The 13,657-nt window shown below is 54.5% G+C and overlaps 4 protein-coding genes across 4 annotated transcripts; 2 read left to right on the top strand and 2 right to left on the bottom strand.

Moving 5' to 3' along the window:
- Positions 1-971: 971 nt before the first annotated feature.
- On the bottom strand, positions 972-2,965 carry INS49_005108 (uncharacterized protein; the record flags this gene model as incomplete). Its single annotated transcript, XM_043165895.1, has 5 exons — positions 972-1,412; positions 1,470-1,916; positions 2,022-2,177; positions 2,240-2,320; positions 2,390-2,965. 5 exons carry the CDS (start codon positions 2,963-2,965, stop codon positions 972-974), a joined length of 1,701 nt encoding a protein of 566 aa, XP_043017372.1.
- A 1,763-nt stretch (positions 2,966-4,728) lies between these two features.
- Positions 4,729-5,911, top strand: INS49_005107 (uncharacterized protein; the record flags this gene model as incomplete). Its single annotated transcript, XM_043165894.1, has 3 exons — positions 4,729-5,037; positions 5,102-5,746; positions 5,804-5,911. 3 exons carry the CDS (start codon positions 4,729-4,731, stop codon positions 5,909-5,911), a joined length of 1,062 nt encoding a protein of 353 aa, XP_043017371.1.
- A 1,102-nt stretch (positions 5,912-7,013) lies between these two features.
- On the top strand, positions 7,014-9,173 carry INS49_005106 (uncharacterized protein; the record flags this gene model as incomplete). Its single annotated transcript, XM_043165893.1, has 5 exons — positions 7,014-7,180; positions 7,249-7,484; positions 7,615-7,937; positions 7,993-8,310; positions 8,412-9,173. The coding sequence occupies 5 exons, from the start codon at positions 7,014-7,016 to the stop codon at positions 9,171-9,173; spliced, it is 1,806 nt and encodes a 601-aa protein (XP_043017370.1).
- Positions 9,174-9,976: 803 nt separating this feature from the next.
- Positions 9,977-12,244, bottom strand: INS49_005105 (uncharacterized protein; the record flags this gene model as incomplete). Its single annotated transcript, XM_043165892.1, has 3 exons — positions 9,977-10,716; positions 10,906-11,954; positions 12,063-12,244. The coding sequence occupies 3 exons, from the start codon at positions 12,242-12,244 to the stop codon at positions 9,977-9,979; spliced, it is 1,971 nt and encodes a 656-aa protein (XP_043017369.1).
- Between the last annotated feature and the right edge of the window lie 1,413 nt (positions 12,245-13,657).

Below are 13,657 nucleotides of genomic sequence, written 5' to 3'. Positions count from 1 at the left end.
GTCCCCAGCGAAACATTTCGCCTCACCCATACTAGCATCATGACATACTACCTGGGTTATTGAGTCCTAGTGCTGAATGCTGGAGTCGCGTCTGCCCAGTGCCAGTTCTGGCCTAAAGAAATACCCAGGCAGGTCCTCTAAGGCCAGGGGTTTCGTCTATGAGCAGGATAGCCAGCGGTTCATAGGTTACATTTCATGAAATCGGTTTTTCTTTTTGTCTCTTCGGCAGGAATTGTGATTATGAGAAAAAGTGCAATTGGTGCGTAAGACAATTTCTGGTTGTTGTAATCCAGGGACCATGCAGCGTGGAATGGCACAAATGCACCAGAAATGATCATAGAAGCCCGCCCATTCCTCAGTCAGCGCCCTTTCACTTCAGATGAAGTGATTCGATTGCAGGGCTATTAATGGAGACGGTATGGGTGGGCAAACTGCAGGTGACCGGAATCGAAGATGATAATGTACTTAGTTAGGCTGGCACCAAGCTCCAAACAATTGTCAGTGAATTCCTCGACCAAGCTTAACAGATTCAAAGCCACAAAAGATACAAGTGTTGAAGCACAGAGATTTTGTTGACGGCTTGAAATAGACGATCGAGGCTGTTCCACAAGCCGATATCATGTACTCAAAATCAAGCAATAGTCAGATTTCGCAATAAATACTTACCATTGTCAGATGATTACTGCCTGATTTTAAAAGCACACAACAGTTATAATATACCAGCGTTGCCCGGGTGGGACAGAGAGGGAGAACAGGTGTCAGAGAATTCCTCAACCAAATGGCCAAGTTTTGATGCCAAGTGAAGCTGCCGCGAAAAGCTTTATCATGTTCATAACTCTAGCTCTACACCTACAATGAGGTAGGTCCAGTCTGCAGAAAGGATATAAGACATCAAAGTCAGGCTTCACTTGTACAGAGCAAGCCCAGCTGCGTTAAAGAACAATGCATGATCCGCAACCCGCATCTCTTCATCAGTCTTCATCCGCAACCTTATCCGCAACCATTTCCGCAGCCTTATTAATGACTTTCTCCGGCGGTCTCTGCCCCTCCATGGAAACCGGCGTGGCCTGTCCGTCCACCGGACTGGACAGGCCTGGTATTGGACTTAAAGTCCCACTCGGGGGCATGCTTGGTACAGGAATGCGGATATCCTCGGGTGAGCCAGGCACCATCCTCGGATCCAGACCGGGAATGTGAATACGCTTCGCCTCATTCTGGTACGCCGCCGGAATGATCTCGATAATCTCATCGCGGGGAAACTTGAGCTTGGGGATGTCCGTGGTGCTGCAATGCATCAAGTACGCATACAGGACGCGGAGAACGGACTCGTGCGCAATGATCAGGAGGTCGTTTTGTTCGCGCTCGAGCTCCAGAATGATGGGCTCAAGGCGGACGGCTAGATCGTGGTATGACTGCACAAGGGCTTAGCAACCTGATCCTCGCTCTCAACAACTTCATGTGTGACTTACCTCTGCTCGCGGATAGCGATGGTGATACGGATCCAGCTCGTGCTTCTCCACCTCATCGGGATATATGCTACGGATGGCTCGCTCAGAGAGCTTTTCGCAGACGCCAGGATTGATCTGGCTCATCTGGGACCGCTGGCGGACTTTGTAACCTTTATCCTGGAGAGGTTTTGAAGTCTGTACCGTTCGGAGTCTGGTTGATGTCCATACTGTCAGGGGCTTCAAGGGAATGTCAGTCCCACCGGCTTCGATGGCCGCTTGCCGTTCTTGCTCGCGATGTTTAATGAGAGTCTCGGTCATCTTGACAGCGTAGGCCTGGCCTGGCTCGCTGAGGCCGCCATCGGCTTTGTATGAGTCTTCCTCGGTTGCGGCGCCAGCACGGACGAAGAAGGTTGTTCTGGATTTTATGTGCAAGTTTGTGAGGTAGAAGACGATACGATGTGAGAGGTACTGCCCATATATCGTCAGCAAGGTGTCACGAGCGACGTGAGCACAGGGGTAGGGATCCCTCTTGGTCTCGCTTGTCGTCATTACCAGACGAGAGGGCATACTCACGTTAAAGCTGACGTTGTTGTAAAAGAAACCCTGTCCAGCATTGATCATCTTCACATAGTTAAGCTCATTCTCATTCATCGTTTCGAACACGGGAATCTTCATCTCAATCCGTCGAAGGTAGAGTTTGGCAGCTTCGTCTGGATCCATGCCGTGGAACTGTGGCAATCGTTAACCTCAAGCATGTTGGCTACATAGGACTGACTAGCCTTGGCACTCACATCAGGGGAGTGAATTTTGACATTTCTCGCATTCTCTCTCAGGATCTTATCGTCATTGACGTACGATTCGAGGAACAGTGTCTGAATTGTGAGAGTCAGCACAGGAACCTTGTATGAAGTAATAGATAGTGTGGGCAGAATAGGTCTTACTTGAACATCGTGTTTCGCGAACTCTTTGGCCAGGGATCGCCGGCCAGCAGCGGTGGGATTCACAGCATCATAGATGGCGACCTGGCCATTCTCGTGGTTAAGCCATGCATAGATGTCTTCGCGGCACTTCTTGAGGATCTTCTGGCGCAGCATGACGGACGAGGGCGTGGCGTTTGGGAAGAAATAGTCCTCTGGCACGTGGCCGCCAGGGCCAACGGTGGCACGACGATAGTCTCCAAGGTGGAAAATGCGAGTCTTGACTCCGAGCCAGGCAAGGTAGCGTGCCATAGAGACACAGATGTGAGTTTTGCCCCTGGCTGGGAGACCGACCATGACGATTGCTATCCTGCCGGAGTGGAAGAGTCGTCCAGACATGGTGCTATAGAGCTGGGCCGGGGCCATATCCTGGTCGTCAGTGACATCGTGGATGGCATCGATAAAAGTCGAGCTCTTCCGACGGTATCGCGGTGCGTTGGCCGCAATCTCGGCCGTTCTGCTTGAATCAGCTGTCTGGACGTCCAAATCATCTCCAATCTCCGGCCTAGCATTTAGCCTTGCTATGTTTCGATTGGCCATCTTGGTCGGTGACATTGCACTTGAACGGACAGAAGCCTGAATGTCCAATCCTTTGGCTTGACCTTGCCCGTCGCTGACAGAGGAGTGGATTCTGGTGGAATTGTGAAGAATGGGTAGGAAAAGGGGAGGTATTTGGGCAAGGGCGAGCGGGTGTGTGGCCTCGTGGGCCAGGGCAAGGTCACAGATATTGGAAGAGTTACTCACAGAAGCGTATCCATCTTTAAACAAGCAGGCAAGCACCCAACAGATACACTCAGGGCCTGTCAGGACAAACAATTTCAAGCCTCAAGCCGATATCCAATCTGCCCTTCTGCACACAGGCACAATGACGAGGCGATATGCAAGAGATGCCGCCTGAGGTTTCGTGATAGGTGTCGATTTCGAGGTCAAGCGGCAGTAAAAGGGCGGTTCCGAATGCAAGGTGAATTTGACTACAGGTACGGAAGGTGACGTTCCAGGTGGTGAGTGAATACAGGTTGCTTTAGGTATGATGGAGGAAAGCAAGTGCCTGAGAAGCACTGTGGGTGTAGGTGATGGCAAAGGTGAAATGCCTCTGAGGGAGACGGCACAGGGAGAAGCCGGGACGGTGCTTGATAGGCCTGGGCGGTAACCGGGCTGAAGCGATGGGCCTGAGTCGCGGGTTCACCCACTACCTGCTGCCGGAGGTGGTCGGTCGTTGCTTCCGCTGCTCTGGTCTTTCAGGGTTTTCATGCGAGAAGTTCAACGCTGCTGCTGACTGATGGACGAGGGGCGAGACCTGGGCGAGACAGGACAAGGCGAGGCAAGACGAGAGAAGAGACTTCCGAGTTTGCTTCTACCAGAGACGTCAAGGACAAGTTCCGATGCGAGTCTACGCAGCTATGTGTGTGCTGGGGTGCGGTAGGCATAGAGAAAGGCACGGTCCGGGCCTTCTCAGCATCGACCCTGGGCAGCCTATGTTTCTGTGTCGGGTTTTGTCCTCTATTTTCAGCTGCCCGGCGCGGGGTGCCGCTAAGAAAGAGGGGCTGCCCATGGTCAATGTCCGTCGTGGTCATGAGCCGCCTGACTGATTGGTTCACTCGTCGATACGTCGTTGATTGAGTGAATGCCCTGCCTCTCGATCCTCAGTCTTGTTGACAGTCTCTGCGATAAAACGGGACAAATGTTATACTGAGATCAAGCACACACGTTCCTCTTCGGTATACTGTGTAGTCACCTGTCTTGTTGCACCTACGACGGACCGTGCCCGGGCTCTGTACATCTAGAGCTTGCCTAGGTGACGCCGTGGCATAGGAACGCCAGGCGTAGCTCTAGCATTTATGCACGGTCCATCTGCCTCCTCCCTCGGTCCACAACCCTCGTTACCTTCCCCCTCTCCCCTCCCCCCTGCCCTTAGTCCCCGGTTCCCAGCACCAGAGCCCTGTCGTCAGAGACCGACCTAGCAGAGCTCGAAATTTTTGGACTGGGTCTTTCTTCCAAGATTGGTTTGCCAGCTCCGACCCTACGCAGTGTCGAGACGACGTCCACCAAAATCTGTCAGCCTCACCTCAACCACAACCTCTCCTTCGCCCAGCCTGGGAGCCTTTTCTGTCGCCTTGTTGTTGCATCAAGCGACGCCTGTTTGGTCCTGGTGAATCCCTCGCGAGCCGACGCGCCCCGCTGACCTTTCCCAACCCGTCTGTCTGGTGTGTCTGGCTGTGACGTCGACACATTCTCTGACCTCTCCATCGCTGCCGCCGCCCGCCCCCGTCGTCTCGCTCAGTCCACTCTGAGCCACTGCGGTCATGGCCTCAATCTCGAGTTCGCCATTCGGCGTCCTGCTCAACAACCCCATCGCAAAATCCTTCACAGATGCCGTCGGCTCCTTCCAAGAGCGCCGCGCAAAGCTGGGCCTGTCGAACCCCGGCACCGTCGAGGGTCTGGCCAAGGAGGTCCAGCGCGATGTGCTCCTCAACAATTACATGTTCACTGGCCTGCGCGCCGATCTCACCAAGGCCTTCAGCCTGTACCCTCTGTTCCAGGTCTCCCACGCGTTCGCGCTGGGTGAGCGGTCAAACCCATATACATTCGCTGCCCTTTACGGGACAAGCAAGGTTCGTTGCCGTCGCATGATTGTGGAATCGACGGCAGAGCACTGACATTGACTTGGTGGAACAGATGTTCTTGCAGGGAAATATCGATAACGACGGTCAGCTCTCAACAAGATTCAACTGGAGGTGGTCGCAAGCCTTGGTCACAAAAACCCAATTCCAGATCGGAACCGGAGGCCAGGACATGGCGCAATGGGAGCAGGAGTACACCGGCAAGGACTTCACAGCATCCATCAAGGGCTTGAACCCGTCATACCTGGAGGGTGGCCTCACCGGTATCTTCATCGGCAGCTACATGCAGGCAGTGACCCCCAAGCTCGCCCTCGGACTCGAGGCTATGTGGCAAAGGCCCGCGCTGAGCCAGCCCCCCGAGGCTATGGTGGCCTACTGCGGCAAGTACAAGAGCGAGGACTGGATTGCTACCGCGCAGCTGTCTGCTACCGGTGGCCTGAACACCACCTACTGGAGGAAGCTGTCCGACAAGGTCCAGGCCGGCGTGGATATGAGCTTGACCTTGGCTGGCGGTGCCGGCGCAATGATGGGCGGACCTCTCCAGAAGGAGGGCACCACCACCTTCGGCGCAAAGTACGACTTCCGCATGTCCACCTTCCGCGCTCAGCTGGATTCCAAGGGCAAGCTGAGCTGTCTGCTCGAGAAGCGTGTCGCCGGGCCTGTTATGATGACTGTCGGCGCTGATGTTGACCATGCGACGGTAAGTCCAGCGGTGGCGCGCGGTCTGGACGGTTGAGATACTAACTTGTGACTGCAGCAATCTGCGAAGCTCGGCCTGGGCATCTCCATCGAGACCGGCGGCGAGGAGCTCCAGGAACAGCAGGAGATGCTGGGCAGCCAGCCATCTCCCAACATCCCCTTTTAAACGCTCTTGATAGCGTCGAAGCGGCGATGTGACCGTTCCAACTTGACCAACGACTCTCCGCTCCCATACGACAACGCACGCTCCTCCCAATCCGCAATACTCATAATTTGGCGTTGACGAGCGAACGAGATGAGCACGAACAAGACCTGTGTCTTGACATCTCCATGCCCTATGTTTTACTATCTTGGTTCGGCGGTTGGCCTGGCATGCAGCATGGTTGATTTCGCTTTTTTGTGGCGGCAGGCGGCAGGGGGATCCTTTTGCATGACCGACTGACGAAATGATAGACATTTCTTTATCGTTTATCCAACGCTACCCGCAAAGCAGTGGCCGCGTAGGAGCCTTAGCAAGGACCAGGGGCGGCCGAGGAGGTATGATCTGTACAATAGAGACGGCGGAAGACCGGCGCAGAGGTCGGTCTGGCTGAAGGGGCTAAGCACGTCAAAATGGTGTTGTGGGAGGTGTGTGGCCTTGCTATCACGCAGAAAAGAGTTGATGCTACCGTGATCTTGTCTGTTGGATCATGACATGTGGAGGATCTGACGGATTGGATGGTGTAGATATAGCAGAAATCGGATGCATGTAAACAACAAGCCGGGGCCACGATGGAATGAAGAATGGCACATTCCTCAGCGGCAAGCCTCTGGGCATCTGCTCCTCTTTTCCCCACAACAACGCCTCTCTTACAGCGTGGCCCTGTTTTGGTAGAACGACACATGTCTTATGTCCGGCTACTCTCTTCGGGCTTGGGCTAGGCTGAAGGCAAATCCTTCCGCCACAAGTTGCTGGGTATAAAAGTACAGCCGGGCATTATGATTCAAGACAAGGTTGCATTTTACAGTATTGGCAGAGGATTGTTCTATATTAGGGCTGAATGGTTGCTAGGGCTAGCGAGATCCTGCATAAGCCCCCTGCCGTTTTCCGCAAGAGGAAGGCTGCTGATACTTGTAAGTGACACAACGCCCTGCGATGACACAAACGCCCTACGATGGCGGGTGCTATAAGTCAAGGCTCGCCCACTGCAGCTTGCTCTCGCGGCAGACGGAATCTGTGAAGACTCACTTGGTACAAACAGACTGGGTAGCGGTCGCTCCGAACAACAATGCAGATGTCTTCGCTGCTGATGCTCGTCGCCACCTTGGCGGCAGCACCCTTTGCACAGGGACGCGCCCTCCCGACTGCGCGGTCTTCTGCCCCGACGGTCGACCTGGGGTATGCGGCTTACCAGGGATACCACGACGATACATACGGACTGAACGTGTGGAAGAGGTATTCTCAACCCCCTCCCTTCTCTACGGTACCCGGGCTGTCAAAAACTGACAACAAACTTGCGCCAGCGTTCGCTATGCGGCCCCTCCAGTCGGCAGCCTGCGGTGGCAAGCCCCTCAACCGCCAACGGGCAACGGGAGCCTTGTCTCAGCCGTCGACCAGCCCCCTCTGTGTCCGCAGACAGGCGGGTATGGCTTACCTGAGGTCTATGGGTTCGGTTCTGCCCTGGGCGACGAGGACTGCCTCTTCCTGAACGTCTACGCGGCTCCAAATGCGTCGGATCTGCCGGTGTTTGTCTGGATACGTATGAAGCCCCTCCTTGTGCTTGTAGCGCTCGTTTGTGATTGCTGCCTAGTTTGAGGCTTTTTCGTCGCATGACGCTGCGAATCAGGACCCGACGACGACAGCTAACATTTTCGTGTTTATTTACGTAGACGGAGGGGGTTATGGAGTCTTCGGGGCTGTATATGACCCAAGCGTGTTGATCAACACAAACGGAAATGGATTCATCACGGTTGAGATCCAGTACAGGCTCGGCGCATTTGGCTTTCTGGCATCAGAAGACGTCAAGGCCCATGGTCAGCTCAATGCTGGCCTTCTGGATCAGAGACGTGCTCTCCAATGGGTCCAGGAGCACATCTCGAAATTCGGTGGCGACCCGAGCCGAGTGACTATCGGTGGCGAGTCCGCGGGAGCTGGATCGGTTATGTTTCATGCTCTGGGACATGGTGGCAAGCAGACTGATCTCTTCAGCAACGTGGGGGTTTTCTTGAGGATTTTTGAGAGACGGCTTAAAGCTGACTTCATCTCAGGTCATATCTGCAAGCCCATACAGCTACGCCATTCACGATTACCGTGATCCGGTCCCGACAAAGTATTACAGTGAGTTTGCTAGTCTGGCCGGCTGTGGTCAAAACAACTCGCGCCTCCAGCAATATCCGAGTGTTTTCCAATGCTTGGTTGAGACGGAGAGCGAAGTCCTGCAGTATGCCAGCGGCAATGTCTCAGAGTCCTTCGGGACCTATGGCAGCTGGGCTTTCCTGCCTGTCATTGATCAGGACTACATCAAAGAGCGACCATCGGTGCAGTTGTCCAAGGGCCTGGTTGCTGGAAGAAGGATACTTGTCGGAGTAAGATTACATCTGTCTCCATGCCTCCCAGATTCTTTTCCCCTTTACGTCGTCTTTATGAGAAGTCCTTGGACCATTTTCTGACGTGGTGCAATATGAAGAACAATGCAAACGAAGGGGTGCCTTTGACCAACCCCAAAGTGAAGACGAGGGCAGAGTACGACAGCTTCGTATCCAGCAGCTTCCCGTTATTCTCCCCATCCGACATAGACCAACTCAACGACATTTACCAAATCAACAACTCCGCTCCAGGAGACTCTGACATCCGATACGACACCCTCGGGACAGAAGGACCCACCGCTTTAACACAGTCTGGATTAGCCACCGGCATCCAGCAGACCGCATTCAACATCCTGGCCGAAACGAATTTCGTCTGCCCTGCCCAATGGCTAGCCGAAGCCTTCAGCCAAGCTGACTTGCAGGCATGGAAGTACCAGTTCTCCGTCACGCCAGGATTTCACGGCTCAGACCTCACAGCTTATTTCGCGGTCGACGCAACGACCCCCAACGCTGACTTCCGGCGGGCGTTTCAGAAGGTCTGGGGCAACTTCATTGTCCGCGATGATCCAACCATCACCCTTGACGAAGCCACTGCTGGATATGCCAATGCTACCGCGCCTGCTGGCACAGATGGGAATATCAACTGGCCGCGGTACACGGCACAGCAGCCGTACATGATGGACCTGAACACGACGGGCGGGGACCTGACTCAAGTTGTGGTGACCACGGATTTGAGCTACTACCTGCGCGTCGGAGCCGGGATCGCCAACAACTTCCGCCTCGTTGACGCCCTGTCCTGGGAGGGCGGCCGCGGCGCGAGGTGTGACTTCTGGTCGGGAGTGTCAGCAAGGGTACCGCAGTGATAGGATTGCAGCTGTAGAGCAGAAGTAGAGGGTCCAAGCAGACCATGATAGCACTGATCCAACTGAGCATTCAGTAGTTTTGGCAAGAGAGAATGTTCTGTGTCGATTTCTACATGAGAAAATGTATATGTGCCGTCCAACAAACATGCTCGAGAGCAGTGTCTGAACCTGTCTAAATGAAACCCCTCCCAAAAACTGCCAAAATGAGCACGACGCTCCCAGCCAATTTGTAACCCTCGTTTGTCCCACTCTATCCGGTTCTATTGCATTTGTGTCTCTCAGCTGCGCACTATTCAGGTGCCCACGTAAGTGACAAGGCTGCTGGAACGCCTTTTGAAAAACATAAACCATAAACGCCATGCTAGGAAAGAAGGTGCGTCGTGCTGTGTCGTGTCCCTTGAAGCAGTTCCAAAAACAAAATGCAAAACGCCATCCAAAGACAAGGACGTAGACAGGTGACGTAATAGGTAAAGAAAAACAAAAGCCATAAAACGGGTACGGTGTAAACGACGAGAACCAGCAGAACACTCTCTTTTGCCCGAGAAGAATAAAAGCAAACAACTTTTGGTGGGCAAGCTCAGCTGCCAGTTTGCGAAGAGATGTGTGACGGGTAGGAAATTGAATGAGTGTTTAGCAGTTGGTAGGGAATGTTCTTCTTCTTTTTGAGAAAGCTCGAAGTTGTGACTTGAAGGGATGAGCGGAGTTGCGGATTGAAAACAGGATGGAGAAACGAGAGTATTTCCGCATTACGGCTCTTCACAAGAGCCCGTCCTTGAACCGGGACACATCCGACACTGGCACCTTTAGCGCGCCTCGTCGAACTCAAACTTCCAATCATCGCTGGCGTACTTGGGCCGGCCGATCTTGATGCCTCTGGTGACAGCCTGGAAGCGCTTGTTCCACTTGCCCTTCTTCTTGCGGAATGCACGCTTGATCCTCTTTCGCGGGTAGTTCACTGGGGACTCGCCTCCGACGAAGATTGCGCCGTCGTATAGGAGGGCACCGAAGAGCGCGCCCAGGATAGGCCCACACCACGGTCCCCAGAACCAGTACGACCCGGGGAAGCTGGTCTCGGCGCCGTAGCCCAGCGCGAGGAGGGCGAGACGCGGGCCAATGTCACGGGCAGGGTTCATGGCGAGTCCGGTATTCCAGCCAAGGGCCATAGAGATAGCAGTACTGATGAGTCCGATTATGAGGGCGTTCATACCGGCACCAGGGGGCGCATTGCTGTCATCTCCAAGGGCAAGGATAGCGACGGCCATAATGGCTGTTCCTGTGAACTCGGTGAAGAACGCGGTCACAGGATCGATCCACGTGTTGCGAGGGGATGTGAGGAAAGCAGACGCAGTATCGGTGCTGGCTAAGTCTGTGGTGTTGGCGAGCTCGACGATGCTGTTGCGGAAGAGACCGAAGGAGATGAGCGCCGCTATGAAAGCACCGAGGATTTGGGCGATGCCGTAGACGGGAATCTTGCGTAGCGGGAAGCCGCGGTAGATCCACAGCATGATTGACATTGCTGGATTGAGATGCGCACCGGAGATGCCTGCAGGAAAAGGAGTCAGCCAACAAAGAACTGAGGAAGAAGTTTCATCTAGACATAGGGAGGACCAGGCCACAGTATGGCCGTGGCTTGTTTCCAAACCTGCAGCCTAACAATACCTTTGAGGTACAGGCTACAGATAGGAAATTGATTTTCCAGAGAGGGTCAAAATTGTATCCGGAAGCTGCTTACCACCAGCAATATAGATGCCCACCATGGTGGCGAGACCCCACGACCAAGCGGCGGAAATAGCATTGCCAGCGCTGTCCTTGGAGCAAGCAATGACCAGATTGGTGCAGAAGCCGAGAGTGAGTTGGCATACGACGGCGAGGAGCTCAGCGAGTGGCTCGCGGAACTTCAGACGGATGACGGACCAGTGAGTGTGGAGGTTGTGGATCTCGTCGAGCTCCGGATCGTAGGGCTCCAGTTGCTCGTCTTCGACCCAGTCGTTGTCCACGGTCTGCACAGCCTCAACAGGGCCACCGCCAAAGTATCCTTGGTTGTTGGCGTGGTCCCTCTCATCAGGCGTCTTCTGCTCGGCGACTGAAGCGAGTTCAGTTACGGTCACACTCTGGCGGCGGGCCCTATGATTTGTTTGTTCAACATCAGACTTTTCTTGCTTCCCGAGCTGCTCAGGCCCCGAGTGCCTCCCTTGGCCCGAAGACACAGACGCCTTGCGTCCAGAAAAGCCACCAAAGCTGCTCTGGCCGGTGTAAGTCCTTAGCAGTCTGAACTCTCGGTCTTGCTGAGCTGCTTGGAAGGCACTGGAAATCTTGTGGGGATTGATCGTCGACTCGACGCGGCCAGCCTCCAGGTCAAACTCCTCGTGTGCTTGTTGTTCGTGCTGCAGCTGCCCAGGGGCTTGTTCGCGGAATTCGCTCTGAGTCGGGATCATGCCGGGACGGACGACGTGAGGGAGGGGCTTCGCAAGACCCCAGACCGGGCGATTATTCGTCGCTTGCTCGTAAGCTGGGTTGAGGTCCGTGTATCCAGGGTCAACGTAAGCTTGGTTTGCCGCGATAGACTCGAGCGGGTTGCCTGGTCCGGCGAGAGTGAAACCAGCCGCAGACCGGTCATCCCCCCCAACATCGACAGCAGAAGAGGCTCCGTTGCCGAGCAGTATCGTCCTGCGCCGTACTGGTCGCCCTCCAAGGGCACTTGGTCCGTTCAAGTTCCATGTTGTCGTCCGCTTCCGCATCCCCGGATTCATGAAAGTCGGATGCCGCTCCGCATTGGCACTCCTGCGGAACCGAGAGCTAGTTGTTGACCCGGCTCGTCCTCGACTCCGATTTGAATCCACCGGCCGCAGGCTGTTGGATACAGACTGTCCTCGGCGATGCAGACTTGACGGCCCTGTGTTCTCTGCCTCGGCTGACTGAGTACTTGTCCTATTCAGGGCCGGTGGCAGCCCATGTTCTCCCTCGCGGCGTGCCGGTGGATGTGTCGGTTCCGGTTGGACTGGCGAGGCGGGCCTAGACTCTGGAATCGGATCCATCCTCTCGACCGGCTGACTGGGTGACTCGTCAGCCATGTTTGTGATCGGCCCGCGATTGGGCTTCCCTTTCTTCGGCTTGGGCGTTTCCTTGACTGATCCGAGTAACCGGGATCACGCTGCCTGTGGATTAAAAATTGAACCTCCTAGTGGGCTGGCTTGTCCCAAGACGCAGGTGGTATAGGCAGGTCAAGGGGCCTGTAAAGTTGTCAACCTGAGAAACACCTTCCAGAGACCAGGCTCCGATGAGAGACACGGCCATCCATATAATGGTTTTAGAAATCGATGGGGGCAATTCCAGGAGCAAGGAACCACAAAAGGGAAAACAGGGCCCAACATCTCATTGGGTCTGTCGATGCCGGGACCCAGAACCCGACGAGACGTAGAGACAGGGCGTCGGGTTCCTGACACAGAGGTGGTCCTTGACTTCGGAGGATTTGTTGTGCATGAAAGTACAGGACCCACAGCTTTCACCCGTAAAACATCAAAACAAAGGTAGAGCTCCGCTGTCAAGCGGGCGACTTACAAAACCGGTTCGTAGCTTTTGACCCGGATGATCTGCACTTGTGTCCCGGGGGCATGTCGACCTTGCCTCCCAGCCGCCTTGCCATAGCTACACGCAGCAGGCTGGTAATCAGACAGTAGCAAGAATGTGATGTATCCACATGGCAAGCTGAGCATAGCCAACTTCAGTAGCAGAGGCTCGAAACTGAAAGCCCTGACCAACAAGAGAAAAGAAAAATTCCCGTGCCTAGATCTCCTCGATCCGTGGATACCACCAAAATTAGACCTCCTTGGTCAAAGCTTCTTTATCGTGAAGTTGGTTCGCGTGCTTTAGAGGTATCCACCGAGGAAAAGGGGCGAATGTCGATACCACGGTCCGCGGCTCACTGACAGCCTGTCGGGCTGCCTCTGATATCAGCGTGGTTTGACGGGCACACCGCCGCGGGTCAACCGAACCTATATACCAGGAATGAGCGTTAATAGAGGGTCATGATGGGAACTGCAATTTAGGGGAGGCCGCGGCATGTTCGGGAAGCCTTGTGATTGGGAGCCACTGGGCAACCTTTGACGATGACTCACGAGGGGAAAACACCACAGTGGTCCAAGCTCCCGCCAGCCAATTTCACATGTTGTGCTGTTGAGCGTTCTTCTTTGCCTGATTCCTCAAGAAACGCGTGAATGCCTGTCCACATCAACGTTCTAGAACGCTGCAGCGCCCGGTGGATTCTGTGGATACCAAATAGTGGGTAGCTAAGCTCGAGAGCATGCCCCGCTATGCTGCTACGCTGCAAAAGCAGTGCGTGGTTCTCGCGATGCTCCAAGATCTGATGATGAGCTCGAGACCTGACGAAACCAGAATCTCGGCCTGGTGTCTCGTGGCGTGCGATAATTTGATACCATAGCAGCTATGTGGTGAGAGGAACCGTAGACTTGTCAACCAGGGCACCT

This window comes from Diaporthe citri, assembly GCF_014595645.1.
Source record: "Diaporthe citri strain NFHF-8-4 chromosome Unknown scaffold_15, whole genome shotgun sequence".
NCBI classification, from domain to species: Eukaryota; Fungi; Ascomycota; class Sordariomycetes; order Diaporthales; family Diaporthaceae; genus Diaporthe; species Diaporthe citri.
The sequence above is the reverse complement of the archived record's forward strand: the minus strand, read 5'-3'. Positions and strand labels throughout refer to the sequence as shown.